The following is a 21,923-nucleotide window of genomic DNA, read 5'->3' as shown; positions in this document are numbered from 1 at the left end:
CGTTAGCCCAGCCCCAGGTGGTCTGATTGTCACTCGTCTGCCTGGGAAAGGCCCTGCATGGAGGGCAGGGCAGGAGCTGGGGCAGAGCCCAGAGGGATATAGCTGCTATGGGGAAAGAGCGACACCCTGTGGTGACAGGAGGAATAGTGACGCTTTACCCCTGTTGATTGTCATCGAATCTGTGCCTCCCTGCTTCATGGGGCCGAGCCAGGAGCTGCTCACATCCTGAGCCCAGGCAGGAATCGTGGTGTTCCCTCCCGCCCCCTGCAGCACAGCGGACAGAGAAATCCAAGGAAGACACTGAAAATACTGGGTGACCAGAGAGCAAGTGTGACTAATTGGGACTTTTTCCAGGGTGGGTATAGCTGCGTCTATAAGACAGAGCCCCCTAGTCGTGGGACGCCAGGTCACACCTGCCAGCCAGCGAGGGCTGGGCAGCGGCCTCGCCCTGCATTTCAGCCTAGCACTGCTCTGTCGAGCCCACCTGCAGCCAGGGCTGGGCTCCCTGTCCCGACACCACCGGAGAGCAGGGCCTGGGCAAGGAATAAGGTGGGGCCAGGAGCCACCCTAAAGCAGCGGCAGTCGGGCCCGGGGCGGGGAGATCAATTCACAGGACAAGATGCAGCATGGAGGGAGGCCAATGGATTGTCCCCCAAGCAAGACAGCATCTCCTAGGCACCAGCAAGCAGGAAGGCAGGCCTAGAACAGACCATGAGCTGCTCTCCCTCTTGGCATATCACGGGGGCCCGCCGTGGCTGGGGTCCAGCCGCGCATGTGGTGCTGCTTGAGGGAGAAGAGGGATGGGCCCTTGGAAGGGATGGTGAGAGCTGCCCACCGCTGCCAGGGCCTGTTCTCTTCTCCCCTGCGGAGGACTCCTGTCCCAAGCAGCTGACACACACACAACGTTCCCTCTTCCTCCCACAGCCTGGAGCACGTGAATTGGCCACTGGCCGGGCAGCAGGGACATGACAATGGGGAGACCCTAGTGCCGGAGGTGCAGGGGTGTCCGGCTGGTTTGGGGGTGCAGGGTGTGCGTGGCACCAGCTGAGCAGCTAAGCGGCTTGAAGCTGTGAGCAGGGATGCTCCCATCTGCGTGCGAGTCCTGGGGTCGGGCCCGCGGCGATGCTGACCCAGTCTCTATGGGGCCCAGCCACCTTCACTCCCTTGGCGGGGCAGGGGCAGTGATGCTGGCAGGCCTCCAGTTGGGGGCGTCGCTCCAGGCAGGGCGGTCACAGCGAGATGTCGGAGGTCACCTGGAGGGTCTGGCCAACGGGTCGCTTCTTGCCGCTGCACCGGCCGGTGTCGCCGCGCCTGTACGGCTGGTTCCGCAGCTCTGTGCCCGGAGAAACATGGAGCGTGGTTGGAATCTGATCTCCTCCGACTAGCAGGGGGAACCGTGCGGCCCTTTGGCCTGACCCGAGGGTATGAGAGCAACTTACCTCAAGGGGGCCTTTCCCCCACCCCCAGGAGTGGCCGGGCCCCATCACCCAACCCCCGTGGCGTGGGCTGGGGGGGGACTGTCCTATCCAGCAGGCAATGCAGGGAGGCGGAAGGCCACGAGCCGGGCACCCTGCGCTGCCAAGAGCCCGGCGTGTATGGGCCGGCGCCAGGCCTCGGACAGGAGGTCCCCGTTCAGCGCTGACGCCGAGGGAAGAATGCCAGCGCCTGCGTCCATGGGCTTCTCCATCCCTGCACGGACCAGGCCCAACCTGCAAACAAGGTCCCGACCCCAAGCAGCATGGGCAGGGCAGGGCCAGGACAGACAGACAGACGAGAACACCCGACCTGCTGCCGCCGTGGCAGTCGTGCGGCGCAGAAAAGCTTCCCGCCGCCCGAAGCGCGCCCAGCTCAGGCGGGGACAGGCGAGCTCCCGGCAGGCGCACGCACAGGAAAGCTGCATCCCCCACCCCAGCTCTTCACCTGCGGAGCTGGCTCCTCCAGCCCAGCCCCTCCAACGCCGCCGGGGGCCCAGGCCCAGGCCCCCCCTCTCGAACCCAGCCCCCATGCAGGGGTTACCTACAGCTGGAAGCTACAGGGGGCTTTCCTCATTGAAGCTGGCCTCGCAAAAGAGCCGGGACGAGCGCTTGCCTGTCCGGGCTGTGAAAGGAACCGTCTTCAGAGCTGAGCAGGGCAAGAGGCAGCAGGAGGGGGGAGAAGAGAGAGCAGCAGAAGGAGGTGAGGCTGAGGACATACGACAGAGACAGACCGAGGTGCACGGGGAGAGTTTCAGCCCTACGCACAGGCCAGGAGCTCGGCTTGGAGCCGCAGGGATGCTCCAGAGAAATGTCGAGGCCCCAGCCCACTCCCAGCTATTCCCCCCTGCTGCCGGCTGCTGGGATGGTCAGTTCTGCCCCGGGTTAGGGGGTTGCTCCACTGTGGGAATAGTGGAGGGAGATTGGGGGGAACCAAGAGCCAGGCACGTTATGGAAAGCAGAAGCCGCCCCACAGCACCAGCAGATCCACCCCCCGGAACTGCAGCTGCCAGGCAGAAATGCTCCGTCCCGGCCCTTCCCTGGCCTGGACTCTCGCAGCTCTTGGAATACACTCAGGCACTGAGATACCAGCGCCTGGCACCCTCGCCACTGCGCCCATTGCACAGATGGGGACGCCGAGACCCAGCGAGGATGCAGCTCGCCCCAGGTAAGGCAGTGCCAGAGCTGGGAACAGACCCCTGGAGTTCTGACTGCAGCTCCCCTGCTCCAGCTCTGCTCAGGGCTACGCAGCCCCTCTGGTACTTCTGAAGTGCCGGTTCCCATGGGTGCCAGGCTGTGGGTTCAACTCCCGCACCCGGCAGACCCTGCTGGTCTTACCTGAAATAATGTCCTCAATGGCGCCATCTCCTCCTTCATAAATAAGGGGCTCCTTCACCATCTGTTTCTTCTTCAGCTCAGCGATCATGTCCATCTGCTGCCGCTTGGCTTTGTGGACAGGGGACTGTGGCAGCAGCAACAGAAAGGAGCGAGGTTAGTGCCCGCAGCCCCGGGGCCTCGTAAGGGCAGTGTCTCCTGCTTCCATAGGAAGAGACCCCAAAGCGCTTTCCAGCCCGGATAGAAGAACCACCCCCCCCACCACAGAACTGCAGCCACCTCCGGGACCGAGTACGGCAACTGTGTGCTGGCAGACGGCACGCTGCACCATGGGTTTAGAGAGGGACTGAAAGACAAGGGAGCTGGCAAGAAGCTGGTGCTGACACCCCACCTCTTGGGAAAGGCACCGCAGGATCCTGAATGAGCCCATGGGGCAAGAGCTTGGTGTCATGGCCGTGGGGTGAAGCAGGACCCAGCTCTGGGGGCTACATCTTGGCTTGTACCTTTGGCTCCGGGTTGCTAGAGGAATTGGACTCCACTTCTTTGACAGCTGCTTCCTCTTTCCTCCACAGCTCGATGTCCTGCTCTGCTTTCTTGGGGGGAGAACGATGCGGCCTCTGGTTAGACGGGCTGGGGCTCTCCCCCCCCCACGCCCCACCCCCTGGCAGCCCCAGCTCGCAGGGATCACAACAGATGAGCTGGCTGGAACTGGCCCTGGATGCAGGGCCCGGGTCAGTCTTTGGGCTCTGAGCCATCGTTCTGCTGGGAGCAACATGGGGCTCTGTGCCTGTCCCTTATGGGTCCCAGGTCCAGTCTGCCCCCAGTCCAGCCCCGCGGCTCCTTGCTGGCGTGGACCAGTCCCAGCCAAGGCAGATTCCCAGGGCTGTTGCCATCCCCTTCTCCTGGCATGGCCAGAGTGTCACCCCACCGGCCGCAAGGCAGCATAGCCCGCCCGCCCCCCAGCTCCTGGCCCCCTACCTTGTAGGCCTTGACGAAGCGCACGAAGATCGGGAAGAACATGGTGGGGGGGCTGGTCTTGGGGTTCTCCCCGAAGTACTCCACCGCTGACTCGTACGCCTCCTGCGGCAGAGGGGACCCGTTAGCGCAGCCACGCCCGGCCTGGGATGTCTGGGCTGGGGTCCTGGCGGCCCCGCTCCCATCTCCCTGCACCCAGGCGGGGGCTGAGGAGCCGTCCTCCGGGGAGCGCCCTGCTATGGCGGGCGGTGTAACGCACGAAGGGCAGCTCGTTTGCTGTGCGGCCGTTCTAACGCCTGCCTCCCAACCCCGGCCCTTCCGGCTCCCCCACGCCTGCTGCCTCTGCCCCCAGCCCCCTTCCCAACGCAAGGCAGAGCCCGCCATGCAGCCCAGCTGGTGCCGCCAGCAGGCCCCAGCCTTCCAACCAGATCCCCTTCCGGGCCAAGCGTGCCCTCAGCCCCGCTCAGCACATCAGCCGCCACCTGGGTGGTCTCAGCTCAGTGCCCGCGCCAGAGCACCAGCCCCCCCAGTCCGGGGAGACGCACCCACCTGGGCGGTCTTGCTGTCCGTCTGCAGCTTCTCCATCACCTCGGTGTTGGCCTTCAGGAAGTCCTTGAGCACCTGGCTGTCGTCCTGCCGCATGAACTCCTTGCGGGTCAGCTCCATGCCCTGCCGCAGCACCCGCATGTCCTGCAACGCGCTGTCCAGGGACACTGGGTGGGCGGAGAAGAATGGACGTGAGCACGGATGGGGCATGGCTGCAGAGCCCGGGCCTCCCTGAGGTCCCGGCCTGAGCCCTGGCTGGATCAGGGACTCCACCTCCCCGCCCTGAGCCCCCGTTTTGTGCGCTACCTGTGCCTGCCTTGTCCAGGAAATGCAGCTCGGTGTGGAAGCCCGTCAGCTCCGGGTACTTCTCCATGATCACCCGCACGATGTAGTGCAGCAGCGTCTGCTTCCGATCTGTCGACTTCATATCCAGCAGCTGGAGGATGGAAGCGTCAGGCCCAGATGTCCACCCCCAGAACCTAGCGCCCAGGCCCAGCCATCACCATCCACCCCCTGGGACTCCCCAGCACCTGCATCCAGCTGCCCCTGCTGCTTCTTCGAGTGGCAGCAGCCGTGTATCCCATTGAGGTGTGTGCACACCCAGCGCGCCGGAGCCAGGGAATTTTGCCTACCAGCACCCACAGGAGGCAGTGCTCACACCTTACGGCCATGCCCCTTCCCGGGTATCGCTGCCGCCTTCTGTTCCCTCGCGTCACCCAGGGCTGGAGCCGGAGCTCTGCATGGTTCTGCTCTCACCACTCCTTGTCCTGTGACTTAGCTGCGCCCTTCATATCAGTGGGCGAGTGTTTCCCCCAGGGCATTGTGTGTCATGTGGGGGCCGATCCCCAACAACGACCCTCACACACGGTGCTTGCGCTGCTTCAGCGGGGCTCCCGTCACAGCGCAGTGTTCGGTTGTATGTAGCTCACAACATGGATCCGGGGGCTAGAGACCACCCTTTAGGGCAGCACCTCCTTGAGCGGCTGTGAGGCCTGTTTCAGTACCGAGGCCTACGTCGGGTCGGAGCTCGCCCTCGGGGAGAGGTGCCAGCACGAGGAGGCGAAGAAGCGGCTCTCCACCGAGCACGCTGAGGAAAAGGTCTCATAAAACCACGAGACCACTCCAGGTCCCATGGAGACGCGTCCTCCTTCAAGAAGAGTACGGCAAGATGGGGCAGGTCCTTCCCACCGCCCCCCGGTACCAAAGGGGTATGAGAGAAGCCCAGACCATCGACTCTGGTTCTGGTCCCGGGGTGTTCGTCGAATCCAGGGTGACTGTTTTCACGCTGGCCTTTGTCCTTCCATCCTAAGCTGTCCCCTGGTCCAGGATTCACCAGGGCGAGAACATCCATAGCCTCGCTGTCTGGACAGGCTGCTGGACCTTTGGGTCGCTCGGGCGGCACCGCATCCCGAGGTTCCCTTGCCGCAGACTGTGGACGTGAGGCAGTGGCAGGCTTGGCACAAGGCACCTCCTTGGCGCTGGGAAACTGCTCGGCACTGCTGGACTTCGGCCCAGCAACGTTACCATGGCAGCACGTCCTGCCCTCCGCCTCCGCACCGTCAGCTGCATCGGCACCGCCACTGGCTTCGGAGAAAACGGACGGCACTTTGCTCTCCTTCGAGGGCTTCCCGGCGTTCCGTGGACGTGTACACACCAGCAGTGCAAAGACGCCATCCCGGGTCAGTGACAGGAGCACTGCCCGCAACCCCCCTTTGGGCAAACTTTCCCTGCCCACTACCCCAGAAAGGTCACAGGCCCCAGAAGCAGCAGCCTTCAGGTTCTGGGTTTGGCCAGTCGACACACACTCTCCGACCGCCCATTTCGACTCCTTTGTCCAGAGCGGTAGCCCAGTCCTGCCTTCCATTACCCTCCTCGGGGACAGGCTGGCTCGTTTTCTCAATGTTCGGGTTCACTTCCCACCCACCGCTGGGTCCTATGCTCCACATCCCCTTCCCACCTTCCCTCCCCGGGACACTGCACCTCGAGCAGGTCCGGTCCCTACTGGCCATCTCCTCATTTTCATGTGATGGTTCTCCCGAGCCACAGAAGATTCCTCCGGTTCATCATGGCAAACGGCCATTATCAGTACACGGTCCTTCCCTTCAGTCTGTCTCCTGCCCCTGGGTTTGTACCAAGTGTATGGCCGTGGTGATGGCATACCTCAGGAAGGAGGGAATCCATGTCTTCCTGTAGCTGGACGACTGGTTACGGGGGGGGCGGGTCTATAGAAGAAGCGCTCTCTCATGTGCATGGTACGTTGTGCTTACTTGACCATCTGGGTTTCATCCTAAACACCGGGAAGTCAGCATCGGTCCTCACTCAGAAAATCGAGTTCATTGGGGCCCTAATAAACGCTCTGATTTAAAGAGCGGTTTTGCCGACTGACCATTTTCAGACGATTCTCCGCCTTTGCCTTGGGCTGCAGTCTCAACCTTCCACGACAGCGCCACATGTCCACATGCATGCAGGTGGTTCACTGCGCCAGGCTGCATCTTCGCCCTCTTCAAATGTGGTTCCGGACAGTTTATCTTCCACCCTTCACCTCTTGGACAAGGTGATCCACCTCCCGCCGCTGATCCTGGTTCAGGGGAACGTATGTCAGGGCATGCCCTTCATCCAGCACTTACCACTGATGCCTCCCTGATGGGCTGGGGTCGTCAAAGGTCAGGTCTGTGCTCAGAGCAGGAAGCGTCACTGCATATCGACGGGCCATTTACAACGCCTGGCATGCTTTTCTAGCCGGTGCCAGGGGCTCGGTGGTTTGCATGCTCACTGCCAATATCACGAGATGTAGGATGTGAACAGGTAGGGGGAGCACACGCCAGGGGGCTCTTCCACAAGGCGATCAGGCTGTGCCAGTTCTGCACTGAGCAGAGTATCCCCCTGCCAGCTGGCCACTTGCCCAGAGTCCAGAACCACCTCGCGGACCCCCTCGGGGAATTTTTCCCTGAGTCACGACTGGTCCCTGAAGCCCAGTGTTCTGTGGGTCATTTTCACCGCTCGGGGCATCCCAGCAATCGACCGGTTCGTTATAATGGACAACGCTGTCTGTCCTGCTTTGGAGGGGAGCTCTGTCCGGGCTCCCTGGCCCATGCCTTCCACTTCAGCTGGCAACTGGCTCTCCTATATGGTTCTCCTCTGACCCCGGTCATTCCACATGTCGTCCTCCAGCTGAAAGCGGATTGGGCCAAGCTCATCCTCTTTGCCCTGGCATGGCGGAGGCAGTGTTGGTTTCCTGACCTTTCTGCATTGTCAGTTCAGCCTCCCACATCCCTTCCTCTCCATAGAAGGTTCATAGAATCCTAGAAGATGAGGGTTGGAAGGGACCTCAGGATGTATCTAGTCCAACCTCCTGCTTAAAGCAGGACTGACCCCAACTAAACCATCCCAGTCAGGCCTTAAAAACCCGTAAGGACGGAGATTCCACCACCTCCCTCGTAACCCATTCCAGTGCTTCACCACCCTCCAGCCCGACCTGCTCACTCAGAACCAGGGTCGCACTTTGCATCCCACGCTCAACTCCCTGCATCTCACTGCATGGCCGCTCTGTGCCCGAATGAAGAGCAACGTTCGGTGGCTACTCGACAGGTCCTACTCAAGAGCAGAAAGCCTTCGACCAGAATGGCCTATTCGGCAAAATGAAAGCATTTTTCAGCATGGTCATTGGCCCCCAGAGTTCAGCCGACGTTGGCTTGTCTCCAGGACATCCTGGATTACCTGCTGCACCTCCAGTCGTCAGGCCTCACACTTAGCTCAGTGAAGACGCATCCGGCAGTGACCTCAGCATTGCATCCGTCCATTCATGTTTTCCTACATCGTGGGAGCAGGATTCTTACAAGGAATCATTTGTCTCCATCCTCTTGGGACCGTCACTTGGTCTTAGCAGCTCTGATGGGACCCCCCATTCGAGGCTCTAGCAACTTCCTCTCGCGTTAAAAATCTGCTTTCCTGGTTTCCATAACATCTGCGAGAAGTCTGTGAGGTGCAGGCTTTGGTGGCAGAGCCACCTTACAGGCAATTCTTTAAAGACAAAGTGACATTAAGGGCGCACCCAAAATTGGTGTTTAAGGGGGTCTCTCAATTTCATCCGAACCAGGCGGTATATTTCCTGTGTTCCTTCCGAAGCCGCATTCACCTCCAGAAGAGCAGCGGCTCCGTACATTAGATGTCAGACGACGTCTGGCCTTCTACCTGGACAGGCCTGAAACCTTCCCACGCTTCGCCTTGTCTGTGTGTGTCATAAGCAGCCCGTGTGAAAAGCCCACTCACAGACAGTGTCCAAGTGGTTAACTCCTGCATCAAGTCTGCATAGGAAACAGCTGCAGCTACGCCCCCTCAAGGGGTGTGAGCTCATTCCAGCAGCGTGCCAGCAAAGTGGAGAGCTTTCCTCAGCATGCCAGCACTGCGGCCCGCAGAGCCGACGCCAGCTTTGGTAACGCGGCCCTGCCATGCTCTTTCGGCACAATCCGAGCCCCCCTCCGGGGCTGGGCACTGCTTGTGAGGCACTAAGGGGAATACACGGCTGCATGGATCCGAAGAAGAGGAAAAGGCTCCTTACGGTAACGGCGGCTCTTCCAGATGTGACGCAGACATTCCACGACCCGCCCTCCGTCCCCTCTCCTCTCGTGGGCGTTGGGTGCGAAGGAACCGACGGGGGGGGGGGGGGGGGGGGGTGTGTGTGTGTGTGTGTGGCACCGCTCATGTAGCCAGGGGAGGGGCTACAGCAACGAGGCACAAGCGCCAACCCTACGGGTGCTGGTAGGCAAAATTCCTGGCTTTGGTGCGCTGGGTGCACGCCTAATGGAGTACACAGCTGCATCACATCTGGTTCCTGCCCCATCACTGCCTGCCCTGACACCCCCGCCAGGGCCTGTGCCCAGCCACCACCGCCAATCCTCTGCCAATCCCCCAGGGCCTGCACCCAGACTCCAGTATCTACCGCCTGCCAGCCCCCCAGGCCTTCGCCCAGCCACCACTGCCTGCCCCCTACAAGCCCCTGCTCCCTCCAGTTCCCAGCTGGCACCAACCACCCACCTCCCAGCGCCTGTGCCCAGCATGGTCCAGACCCTCCTGGGCCCCACTGCCCACGCCCAGCCAGCAGTGCCCTGCCCTGCCACTAGCTCCCATCACTGTCTATGCCCTGGCGGTGAAAGCAGACTTCACGGACCCTCTGATCTAGTTCTGGCTTTCCTCCCTGGGGGGCCGACCTGACTGACAGAGTCAGGCCCCCTCCAGTTGCCAGCACCCCACCCACTGGCACGAGACCTACAGAGCAAGCTCAACCCGCCTCCCCCGTGCCCGGTGTCAGGACCCCTGGCCAGGCCCAGCACGCCGTCAGCAGCGGGTGTCCCTGGAGCTCTGTGGGCCGAGGGGCTCCTTCCCCACAACCTACCGCATCCAGGCTCTGCAGCCGGAAGCCATAGGCTGCTCCTCGCTTGCTGCTGTTCATGTAGTTCCCAAAGGCCAGGACGATCTGCAGAGAGACAGCTGCTAGCCATCACCAGGCAGGGGCCGCACCAGACTCCCCTGCCAGATGGCGGCTCCCAGGGGCAGCCGGGGCTTGGGGTGCCCATCACCTATCAGCCAGCCAGTGGGGGCACTCTCCAACCCCACCCCTTTGGACTGGCCACAGGGCAGACAGGCACTGAGACTCACCCCAGAGACCCAGCCGGGCAGCCCAGGACACCAGCCGACTGGCAGCAGGGCTGGCTGGGGGCATCTTCTCTCGAGTAAGACACTGCACCCAGCCCAGGCCAGGCCGCCACCCCAGCCCAGCTCCCCTCTAGCCCAGCCCATGCCCTTAAAGTGTAGCCCCTGGGGATGGCCCAGAAGCTTCTGAGCAGGGAGAGAACCCAAGGGAGATGCTGGGACTGGACCCCCCACTCCCCAGCTGCGGCTGATCTGGCCTTGTCTGGCTCCCGATCGGACCCGGGCCCTCACCTCCAGGATGTTGCGGAGCTTGGTCGAGGACTTGATGGACATGGAGGCAGCGATGATGGCGTTGAGTTGCTGCAGACAGGAGGGAGAGGCAGGTGAGACGGCCCAGCCACTGGGCAGGTGCCAGCCGGGTACAGACGAGGTGCAAAGCGCCTGCAGAGACTATATCCTGCCCCCCACAAACCAGCCCCTCCCAGCCAGCCAGCACGAGGCCCCCCACGCCGGCCCAGCTCCACCCCCACGCAGCAATCGCCTAGCCCCAAAGTCATCCCAACCAGAGAGCCCCAAACAGTATCCAGAGCTGGGCTCCCACCCAGGCCTCCTCCCAAGCCCTGCCAAAAGGAGGCTGCCCCCCACCGCGCTGAACCCACCGTCCCACCCGTCCCAGCACTCCTGGGCCGCCCTGCCAAAGAGACAGTGGGGATGGGTTCTGGACTCACAGGGAGAAGCTCCCAGCCATTGACAGCTCATCTGAAGGCCCCGGCCCTCGGTCCTGACCTGCAGCCCCTGCCAGTCCTGGGCTGACAGGCTCACACACCCTGTCCTGCCGGCCTTCTTGCTCCCCAGCCCCAGCAACGAGCTGACCGTGCACACGTTCCCCAGGGCACGTGGCGGCTCTGACCGCTAACGAACTAGGTTGAGCTGCACCGAAGCCATTCCCTGGGTCTCCCCAACCAGGCTGCCCCCAAGCGTCCATGTCCATGATCCCCCAGCCCATGTGCCCTCCCCGCGCCTTGCCTTGCTTTAGAGGCCGGTGGCGTTTCTCAGCATCCCCCAGCCCCATCGAGTCCCGGAGGAGGTACAGGCAGGAGCGTTCTGAGGTCACCACCCCCAGCACCCCAGCAGAGCCCCCCACCCCCCGCCAGGTCACCGCGTGGGGCCGTACCGGCATCAGCAGCTGGGCGGTGTCGCTGAAGTTGCCCAGGAAGGTCATGATGTTCATGCGCTCGGCGAGGCGAGGGATTTTGCTGAATTTGATCATGAAGACGTCCTCGTCCGACAGCTCCTCCAGCGGCCGCTGCTCCTTCTCGTACTTGCGGATCAGCGTCAGCTCGTACTCGGTGGGCAGGAAGCGCTGCAGCAGCTCCAGGAAATCCAAGCTGAGGCTCTGCAGGTCGTACCTGGGGGAGTGAGGGAAACAGTCTGGAGCCGCTCCTCACGCCCAGCAACAGCATCTCTCGCCAGTGCGGGCGTGGGGAGAGGCAGGGAAGGGGCAGGGACGTGCGCAGGCTCTCACGGCCGCCGGGCGGGGAACAGAGCCAGGAGTCTTGATCTTAGCTGCACGTCTCCTCACCCTCCCCGCCTCATTCAACCTGCCACTCCCCAGAACAGCCATTCCTGTGAACTGGTCTTTCCCCGCCTGGCTCTCCCTGATCTCGGCCTGGCTGAGCTCCCCTCTCTGGTCATCAGCTGGTCTGTCAGCACTGCCCAGCTGTCCCTCTCCTGGCCCTTTGGTGACTTGCAGTCCATCAGTGATGCAGACTTCTGCTCTCTTCCCTCTCCTCCACTGGCCAGCATGGCTGATTCTCTCCATGCTCCTGCTTGATGTCTCTGCCCCCTCCCATCACCTGCTCTGTCCTGTCAATCCCCAGCCCTGCCTGACCCCCAAAATCCACTTCCTGCTCTCATGCAGTGGAGCATCTCTGGAAATTCAGACCACGCTGACTTCCATTACAAGTTAATTCTCTTCTCCAATTCTGCCATTTCCGTAGCACAGCGGCTTTACTCTTCCATCCAGACTGAATCCCATGCCCGCCCCAGACACGTGTGGCCAGCGTCCGCTCCTCGACTCCCTCCTCGCAGAATGTTATTGACTTTCACAAGAGATAACAGACCAGACCCGGTGTGTCCACGTCCTGCCATCATCACAGCTCCTTTCTGCTCTCCCTCTTACATCCAGTGACCCCATCCCACCTTCCTCTGCCTTCTCCTTCTCACCACCTCCAGTATGAAGTCGCCTTAGTCTCTTCCACACTAAGGAGCCCACCCTCAGCTCCTGCCTCTCCAGCTACCATCTCCTCCCCCTTCATCTCCAAGCTCCTTGAATGCACCGTCTCCAAAGGCTGCCTGCAGTGCTCCTCCAATTCCATCTCCAGGACAGTCTGCACGGGGAATTTACCAGCCGTGCTACGGGTGCTGCAGTTACACAGTAAGTTTCCCCATGGAGACAAGACCTTAGAACCTCTCCAGGCCATCTCCCGCCCTTTGTACGCCACTGAACCAGCTGTCATCAAAGCCTAACAGCCTGTCCCCGGCCAAAAGCCAGGGCTCTACTCCCTCGTCTTCCTCCTTGACCTCTCGGTGACCTTCGACACCAGTGATGGCTCCCTGCTTCAAATCCAATCCTTCCTCCGCTCCCGTCACTCCGTCCCGTCCAGATTCTCCCATCCCTCGCCAGCCACTCCTGCAGTGCCCCAGTCGCTGCCCCCGCTTCTCTCTGTGGGCATCCCTGCTCCTCACTCCTGGCCCCTGCTCCTGTCACAAGCCTCTTACCTACAAACCAGGCTTCCAATGCCAGCGACGCCCAAACCCGCCTATCCACGCCATGCCTGCTCCCCTCTCCGCAGCCCTCCGTCTACATCAGCTCCTGGGCGTCCAGCCAGCACCTGCAGCTCAGCTTTGGGTCCCTCCAAGCCTTCTCCCTTCCCCAAGGATCCCCCCGCCCCGCTCAGGACCATCACTGGGCGTCTCCTTCCACAGGCCCTCGCTCCAGACCCTCCGTCCAGGCTGTGTCCAGACCCGGCGCTCCTCGCAAGCTCCCCGCTCTCCTGCTGCCGGCTCCCGCCAGGCCCTGGGGCTGGGCCCGTGCCCCGCGGCAGGGTGGGGGCGGGGTACTCACGTCTGGATGGCCTGGCAGATGCTGTCGATGCTCAGGCCGCCCTTGCGAAGCGTGATGGCCAGGTTCTTGGCTCGGTTGGACTCTATCAGAGTCACCTTGCTGGGGGCTTTCTGCACGGCCTTCACCTTCAGGGTGCTGATGTCTAAGGCGGGGCCCTGAGCCTTGGTCTTGAACTGCTCCTCAAACGCATTCATGTCCAGTTCCTGTGTGGGGGGTGTGTGTGGAGAGACAGAATGCAGCAGGACAGACGGAGGGAGAGCGCAAGCACATTGCGGGGGGAGGCAGGGGAGAGACGGGGAGCCTGTTACACTAGGGCCAGGCGTCCCCTCTCCATGGTGCTGAACGGCCTGCTCCAGGCAACCTGCCCGGCACGCCGGCGGGGTGAGGGGGGAGCGAGAACAGCAGAGCCTGCAGGACTGAATCACTTCGCTGACCCGGTAGGGCCCAGGGCTGGGTGCGCGCGGGCTCAGGAAGGGATGCGGCATCTCGCAGCACCGGGCTGCCAGTCCAACGCCCGCCCAGGAGCTGGTGCACGGTTACCCTGGCCCTGCAACAGCCGCCCAGGGAACGGCCGCCTCACCTGAAGGACCTTCTCGTCGTTGAGCTCGTTGAAGACGGTCCCGTTGATCTGGTTGGGTTTCAGAGCCACCCAGTTGAAGATGGGCATCCTGAACTTGGTTTGAATTGGCTGCTTGATCTTGACGGCTAGTGGGGAGGAGGAGGGCGAGTCGAGTGGGCTGGGAAGGCTAGCGTGAGCGGCCACAGAACCACCCGGGGACACCACGACACCTGAGCCCTCACAGCTCCTCCCAAGCCATCGCCAAGCTGGAGGAGGATTTTTCACGCCTTCGTCAGCACACGGCACAACTGGCCTGGTGCATCACGGGCAGTCGCCTTTCCCTGGAGCTTGGCTTTGCTACCAGAGGCAAGGCGGCAGGTGGACCGACGTTCTGGTCCAGTTTGGCAGAAGGCGAGATGCCAGGCGAAGCCAAGCTGCAGTGCCGCGGCTGGGATACGAGTGAGATGGACCAACGGACTGACAGGAGGATCTCACAGCGAGGTCGAGGGGTCAGATCTGCCCCAGGTCGTTCTCTGCTGAAGGCTGTTTGGGGATGTCTGCGACGTGACGGACGTGATCACTCCCCACGTCACGCACAAACCCATTCCCCTGGCTGGCTCAGTGGAGGCCGAGGGCTGTCAGGATCAGGGGACTGACGGCCCTTTCGTGGCGTGAAAGATGCTGGTCAAGCCATGGCTGCTGGGTGATTAACCAGGGGACCTATCTCCCCAGGACACCCCTGGCCCCTCTGCCCGGGGCCAGCATGGACACCCCTGCCACCCAGAGAAAATACTCGCCTCCAGAAACTGGACTCACCTGAACTGGCCGCTGTGCTTGGGCCACTGCCGGCTCCATCTGGCATTCCCAGGGGTGGGGGCGGAGGGGGAGGAGGGGCCGGGCCACCCAGCACCAAGAGGGGAGGAGGCGGTGGGATTCCGACCCCAGGAAGCGGTGGGGCAGGCGGAAGGGTGTCGCTCCCAGGGAGGGGTGGGGCTGGAGGTGGTTCAGAAGGTGGGGCTTGCTGATGAGAAAGCAGGTTGGCAGAGCCGGTGTCCTCGGTGTGGGGCAGCGGGGGAGGCGGAGGAATCGTCACGGCAGCTGCGGGGGGCGGCCGTGGGCAGATAGTGGAAGGAGATGGCAGATCTGCAAAGTAAGTAAGAGAAATGTCATCCATGCCCCCTGTCAGCAATGGAGTGACCGGGCTCGGCAAGGGGCAGAGAGGTCTGTCCCCAGCTCGGCCACTGACTGGCTGGGTGACCTTGGGCAAGTCACCACCCTGCTCTGAGCCTCAGTTTCCCCATTTGTGCCATGAGGGTACGATGCCGACTCTCCTCTGCAAAGTGCTTTGAGGTCCTCAGATGGGAGGTGCAGACTGAGAGCGCTTTGGGGCAGGGGCCGTGTCTGTTACATACCTGTGCAGCGCCTGGCACGGGAGCCCCAATCCCAGAAAGCGACCCGTGTGCACCATGGGAAGAACACCGGCGGCCGGTGGGCGGCAGGGCCAGCACCAGTGTGCGGCTCTTGCTCTAGTGATCCAGCCCCTGCCTGCGTAGAGCCACCTTGGGGGCTCTGGGGATGGAGCAGGGCAAAACCCCAGGGCCAGAGGGGAGGAGTGCAGGGCTGGGACACGGTAATGCAACGTTCAGAGCCTCACCGCAATACAGGGCTCCGTCCCGGAAGTGGGGAACATTTCAGGGATGGGGGGGGTCACCCCGCAGCCTGGAAACCGCCTGACCCCATCACATTAACCCCCTGGAGCCCCCGCTACGCTGCCCCACTGACGGTACCTGTGCTGGTAGAGGGGGAGGCTTCTTTAGTAACCATGGGGACTGCTGTGGTTTCCATGGCAACGGGGACAATCTCGATGGCAACGTCTCCCTCTGGCCCACGCAGGATCCGGATTAACCCTTTCTCCTCCAGCTCCTCCAGCTTCCGCTCCAAGGCCGAGGGGCGGGAATCCGCCGGCGGGTGCTGCTGCTGCGGCAGGGAGCTGGGCTGGCCCCCGGACTCGCTGAGCCGTTCCTGGGCAGAGACGCGGAGCACAGCGGGCATCGGGGCCGGCCCTCCTCACAGGCAGAGGGGCGCGGTCCCCACGGCCCACGCGATCCAGAGAGAGGCGCCACCACGGGCGCCCCCGTCCCCGGCACTGGCAGCTCGACAAAGGAGGGCGCCCGGTCCTAGCACCGCCACGCTGGGCGAGGAGCCGCTCGGGAAGGTGGGCAGGAGCATCACATGCCCCCACCACCGTGATAGATCAGTGCTGGAGCAACCCCCCCGTGCTCCACAATCAGCCCCCTCCCATCCCTCCCTGTACCCTGCCTGACACCTCCCTCGCTGCCCCCTAAACCCGCCACTTGGCCTCACCCCACCCCTACAGTCTGCTGGCCCACCCCACTCATAGCCACCCTCGGTCTGGCCCTCTCTTCCCTGCTGCTCTTACCCTGAGCGTCTCCAGTTCTCGGCGCGTCTGGCTCAGCTGTTTCTCCAGCTCCGCAATCTTGGCCATGGACTCGTTCTCCGTATCCTGGAGCTTCTCTGTGAGCTGCGAGAGGAGCCTGCATTCAGCCCGTCCCCCCCAACGGGGCCGAGGGATGGGCCAGGGCACAGGCTCACAGCATGCAATTGGGGTGGGGGGGGGGAGCCAGAGATGAGACAGCCCCAATGCCGGGCATCCCAGGAGGAGGTGGGCTCCCTTCAGGTGTATGCTGTAGACCACCTCCCCTCTCCCCTGCCGGCAGCCCCCTGCCCAAGAGAAAAGGCCAAGCATCCCCCCCATTCAGCTGGCAGGGGCTAAGAGAACTGTCCTGGGACAGCAGGGTTGATGGAGCGACAGGGGGCATGAAGGCCTGATTCCCTACCACCTCCCACTGGCCAAAACCGGGAGCAGCAGGGACCAAGGCAAGCAGCCCTCCTCTCCCAGAGCGGGGCAGCGCTCCGGGCACAGACAAGCAGCCCTGGAATCCCCTCCCCACGCTCAGGTCACAGGGACACACTGAGTACGCAGATCAGCTCCTGCTAATGGCTCCTCACTCCCTGCCTCGTGTTCCAGGGCCCTCACCTGCCCCACTTGCTCCAGCAGGTCCTCCATGTGCTCCAGCACAGCGTTCTTGGTCTCCGTGTCCTCCAGCAGGGCGCCCACATCGAAGATGTTATCCAGGTACGCCTGGATCTGTACTTGCAGCTTGTCGCTCTCCGTGTAACGCAGCCTCTGCCACAAAACAGCAAAGAGCCCCTGTTCAGAGCCAGGCCCCAGCCCAGCCCTTAACCCTACCGGGGAGTCACGTGCACCAAGTCTATCGTTCTCAGCTGAATGCACATCTGCCCACACCTCCTCTTCCCTGGCTCAGCCGACACCTGCCAGGAGTTCTGGGGTCTCCACATAGGCGCCGTAAATGCCCTGCTCCTCCAGCCGGCAAGAGCTGGTCTGGGACCTGGCTCTGAGGAAGGAGGAGCCGTAGGAGGCCAGGCCTATCCCAGCCCTTCTCCATCCCAGCACATCCAGGCTGTGTGGCCAATAGCCCAGGCTGTACATCACATGTGGCGTGCGCGAATGAGGCCCATTAAGAGATGGCTGTAGACAGAGAGTCTTGGTTGAGAGGATGGGGTGAACTCACCTCCAGGGATGGGGGCATACAGATCAGCCCTTTTCCCACCCCCTTCCTCAGAGCCTTAGCGGGACAGAGCAGCCTTACCTTCAGATACTCATCCAGCCCCAGGTGAGTGAACTCATACTGCAGGAAGACACGGAAGTTCATGTTCTCCACCGAGTGCACCACGATGTTGATAAACTGCATGCAGGCCACCTGCAGGGGAGACCAAGGGTTAGCACCAGAGCCTCTCCTTCCGCCAGGGCAAGCATCAGGAAGGGGGTAGCGAGAGATAAGCAGGGACAAGATAACCATCCATGATCTGAGGTTAATCTTGCTTTGAGCAGGGGGATGGGCTAGATACCTCCTGAGGTCCCTTCCAGCCCTAATATTCTATGATTCTGTGACCAGCGCCAGATGCAGCCGTCTGGCCTTGCAACCTTGCCACTAGAGGTTCTAATGCCATGGACATGATACAACATGAATCGTTCCAGCACAAACTGGCCATATCACGAGATGGCGTTTCCCATTGCTAGGACGCCGGCATGTGTGCCGAATGCATTGAGGAATCAGCAGGGCCCCACGGTCATGCCAGTCAGCAGCAGAGCTGGGAAGAGAACCTGGCATCCCAACTGCCACCCACTCCATAATACCGTCTCCCTTATTTAGGGCTGAACAAATCATTGATTTTTTTGTTTTGTTTGGTGGCTAAATTTAAAAAAAAATCATTTTGTTTCAAATCAACATCACGTTTTTTTCTTTTTTTCTGAATGAAACAAAAACCACCAGAAAAACGTCACATGCGTTGAATGTGCCCATCTGAGTGTCGATTTGAAACAAAAATGTCGACACGGTTTGTTTAGGCATTTTCAAAACATTGGCTTTCAGGTTCTTGTGGGGCTGAAACTATTCACCAAGTTCAACCCGGATTCATGAGTAATTTCAGTGCCCAGAAACATGAATTTTATGGTGAATTTACTATTTGCCAAACAAATGTGGCCCAGCTCTACCCTTAACACAACCACGCTTAGTGGGAGGACACAAGGCAAATCCAGTGCAAACACAGCTGCTGGACTCCGGGAAATCCAGTCTCAAATACCCAGTGAGTGGGGCTGATGGCATTAGGAAAGGCCCTCTGCTAGCTCAGAGACAGACCCTCCAAGCTTGAAGGGGCTTAGAGTGCAATATATCAACTACTGCCCTCTAGTGGTAGGATGCCTATGCACAATAAAAGCCCTAATACTACTGACACCAAATGGGATTAGGGTGACCAGATGCCCCAATTTTATAGGGACAGTCCCGACATGCAGGGCTTTATCTGATATAGGTGCCTATAGTCCCTCCCCGCACCCCACGTTTTTACACTTGCTATCTGGTCACCCTAAATGGGATTTGCCTGTAGTTCAACGAGCAGAGGCCTCAGAGCGAGGTTACAGGTTCTTCCCTCAGCACCACAGAAGGGTGGTTTAACAGAGGGCTGATGGCTGTTGTGTGGGGCCCTGGATCCATCCCAGGGGCAGCGGGACACCCCCACCTTCAGAGCTGGGAGGAAAAGAGGGGCGCTGCAAACAGCCCTTTTCTACACGAAGCAGATGGAAACACCTCCAAGTCTTGTCATCACATGAGCAACAAACCCCCGAGCAGCAGCACGTTATGGCTGGTTTGGGGAATGGGGCAGGTGAGGGGGCTGCCTAGACCCCCAGGTCACTATCACCCCCACCTCCCCCAATGCTCACCATGAAGTCAATGTTATTGTCCTCATTTCGGAAATACTCCATCAACTTTTCAAAGCGATTCTTCTCTCCGCAGACCTGTGGGCAGGAGCAGAGACCGCTCAGCACGGGCAGGTTCTGTGCCGCGGGCTACCTGCCCTGCAGAGGAAGCACCCAGAGAGGGAGCCGGTCCCAAACGGTGCCATCCTGCTGCCAGAGAGCGCGGCAGGGTGTCTGCCCTGGGGTGCCAGAGCCGTGTCACTCACCACCATCATTACACTGACACCCCCCTTTGCCGACCTCGTCCCGGTGTAAACACCACCCGCCTCGCCACAACCTGTTCCAGCTCAGAAAGCAGCACCCGTGGCTCGTAGCCCTCTGCACAGAATCCCAGGCGTCCATTCCAGGGGCGTGTGGAACTGAGATTTCTGTGCACTCCTAGAACTGAAGCCAAAGGCAGCTGGGGAGGAAGCAGCAGATTCCCCAGGGGCTCTCCCTCTCCTCCTCCCTGCCACATTATTCCAGTATATCGAAGTCCCCCCCGCCCAGGTAAGGGAACGTGCAGTGCCTGGCACAACGGGGCCCTGGTCTGTGACCAGCTGCCACGTGCAGCTGCAGGACAAATCATCAAGAACAACTCGGCCCAGGGTGGAACTCCAACTAGCGCCAGGGCCCACCTGACCCACGGCTCGGTAAAGCGCTGCACTGCTGCCCCATGGGACGACCCGAATGGGGAGCGAGTCAGGCCAGGGAGGGAGAATGAGCTCTGCACACAGCCATGGCCGGGGCACGCCAGCGAAACCATCTGACTGCTCCTGCAGTCCCAGCTGCAGCGGGATGGAAACCAGGGGGTGTAAATGTTCAGGCCTGGGAAGGGCCAGGCAGAGACCAGCCCCAGGCAGTGTAGTGCAGCGGGCAGCACCTTCCATGAGCCTGGGGGAGGGCAGGCCAGGAGCTGGGGAGACCCAGTGTGGGGACATGAGGCCGCAGGGGCTGGGAGCTACAGCCAGAGAGAACCACAGGGTCCGTCTGAGTCCAGCAGCCTCCTTGCTTCACCACGGCCATGCCCACGCCCCTTCCCTACCAGCTCAGAACACGGCTCTGCATTCAAGCCCTGTGAAGGTCGGGGCGTTTGGGTCCAACTCCGCGCTAGGACTGGGGGCCACAAGGACGAGGGCAGGGCTGGCCCTCAGAGACACAGCCTTGCGCTGGATGGGGCTTGTGAGTCTCTGACTAACAATGGAGAACTTCTCTGGTTAGCGACGGCCAGTGTGCCTGAACCATCCTACCCTGGGGCACCATGGGAGCTGGCCATTCAGCCCTGACCAGAGCTGACCTACCAGGGGAGGGAATTATGGGGTTGTGGACGATTAAATTCCTCCAGTTTCTCCCTGGCTCTCATCTCCCTAGTGTTCCCTGGCAGGGGAGCCCCTGCCCTGTGTGCTGGGAGCCCCCCCAGGCCACCTGGCAGCACCACCGGGGCTCAGAGCACACAATCAATACATTAAGTAACACCAATCCCCCCACGTGGCACCTTCCAGCCAAGGCTCAGAAGCCACCGCATGGGCACGGAAGCCTCATGCCCCCTCTGAGGAGGGGTAATTTCCTTATTCCCGTTATACAGATGGGGAAACTGAGGCACGTAGCTAGGCATGGACTTGCCCAAGGTCACCCAGCATGTTAGCAACACAGCCAGGAATAGAACCCAGGCGTCCTGGTTCCAAGCACAGCCATGGCTGGGATGCGGTGACAGGACGGGGACCATACAGGGAGCTGCCAAAATGGACGTGCTAGTGAACTGATCCCCAGGAGTCACTAAGCCGCCGCCCCCGCTACTGCAGAGCCTGCTGCAGTTCACCAGCCCATCTCCAGAGCGAGGGATCAGGTTCATCACTCAGGTGTCAGCCTGGGTTCCCCTCTCCCACTCCTCCCGCCAGCCTCAGCCCAGCTCCCTGCTGCCGGGCCCGGGAATTCAATCCTCCCCTCGGCCCATGTCACCCAATCGGCCCCTTTGTGGGAGCGCTCTTGTAGGGTTACAGCAATAACAGAGTGACAGCTGGGAGCAGCTCCTGACCGGGTGCTGCCAGCCCTGCCGGAGCATCATATTGCTGCCCGAACCGTGCCCAGCACTTCACGCTCCCAATGCGGGAACAGCAGCCACTCGGTGCAGGAGCCCTCGGCAAGCTGGTCCTGCCACACTAGGGGAGAAGGGAGAGCAGCAAAGGGCACCAACAGGACTCGGGCCCCGGGGGATGCAGGGCAGGACACAGGGACACTGGCAGCGCAATGCTGGGGGCAGGGCTGGACGCGGCGGGGAGCTGCTGTGCAGGAAGGCAGGGCAGTGACGGAGCTTGTGCTGTGTACTTAGCATTCCTGCACAGCCCCTGCCCGTCACGCTGCACCCTTCGCCTTGCCAGACATGGGAATCCTTCCCCCAGCGCACAGAGGGCCGCTCTGGGGCGGGAGTTGAGGCAGGGGCTTTCCCATGTGCTTGGCCTTCCCCTCTGAGAGGGAAATCTTCCCAGCTGCATTAAATGCCCCTGTCCCATCCTGGGCTGCGTTCTGAGCTTCCGCGAGTGGGGAACCAGCCGCACCAGAGCGGCAGCCACACCCGCGAGAACGTCAAGCAGGCAGCACGGCCTGAGATGACGGCTGGGCAGAGGAGCCGAGCGTTACGCCGGCAGGGGGATGCGGGCGGAAAGCTGTGGCCTTTCCAAGGGATGTTCTGAGCCGCGACGTCAGGGGGTGCGAGGAGATTTACACCCCAACAGCAAGGGGTTCCCAGGCCCAGACACTGCGCAGGCTGGTCCCCCAGGGAAGGCGGGCAGGGGGCGGCTAAAGGTATGTAGGATGGAAGAATTGTAGGCTGGCTCCATGGTCGTTTGGAGGAGATTTTCAGAAATGTTTAAGGGAGTTAGGCGCATAAGTCATGTTGACAGCCAATGGGACAGTGCATCTAAC

General features: G+C 61.5%; 1 protein-coding gene across 3 annotated transcripts in view; it reads right to left on the bottom strand.

Moving 5' to 3' along the window:
• Nucleotides 1-521: 521 nt before the first annotated feature.
• Nucleotides 522-21,923, bottom strand: part of FMNL1 (formin like 1) — a 61,084-nt gene continuing 39,682 nt past the window's right edge. For all 3 annotated transcript variants that reach the window (XM_067556258.1, XM_067556259.1, XM_067556260.1), the window contains 17 exons: nt 18,987-19,061; nt 17,356-17,466; nt 16,722-16,871; nt 16,104-16,205; nt 15,451-15,685; nt 14,480-14,806; nt 13,685-13,809; nt 13,105-13,307; nt 11,152-11,386; nt 10,269-10,337; nt 9,721-9,801; nt 4,635-4,764; nt 4,332-4,495; nt 3,786-3,887; nt 3,311-3,400; nt 2,811-2,934; nt 522-1,333 (listed from right to left, as the gene is read on the bottom strand). In XM_067556258.1, coding sequence (XP_067412359.1) covers nt 1,230-1,333; nt 2,811-2,934; nt 3,311-3,400; nt 3,786-3,887; nt 4,332-4,495; nt 4,635-4,764; nt 9,721-9,801; nt 10,269-10,337; nt 11,152-11,386; nt 13,105-13,307; nt 13,685-13,809; nt 14,480-14,806; nt 15,451-15,685; nt 16,104-16,205; nt 16,722-16,871; nt 17,356-17,466; nt 18,987-19,061 — 2,427 coding nt within the window. In that variant the 3' untranslated portion in view covers nt 522-1,229. The remainder of the gene's footprint in view (nt 1,334-2,810; nt 2,935-3,310; nt 3,401-3,785; nt 3,888-4,331; nt 4,496-4,634; nt 4,765-9,720; nt 9,802-10,268; nt 10,338-11,151; nt 11,387-13,104; nt 13,308-13,684; nt 13,810-14,479; nt 14,807-15,450; nt 15,686-16,103; nt 16,206-16,721; nt 16,872-17,355; nt 17,467-18,986; nt 19,062-21,923) is intronic.

Source organism: Emydura macquarii, unplaced genomic scaffold (genome assembly GCF_026122565.2).
Source record: "Emydura macquarii macquarii isolate MOO-44397 ecotype Brisbane River unplaced genomic scaffold, CSIRO-AGI_Emac_v2 contig_1692, whole genome shotgun sequence".
Classification (NCBI taxonomy): Eukaryota; Metazoa; Chordata; order Testudines; family Chelidae; genus Emydura; species Emydura macquarii.
This window is presented reverse-complemented; position numbering and strand designations above follow the sequence as displayed.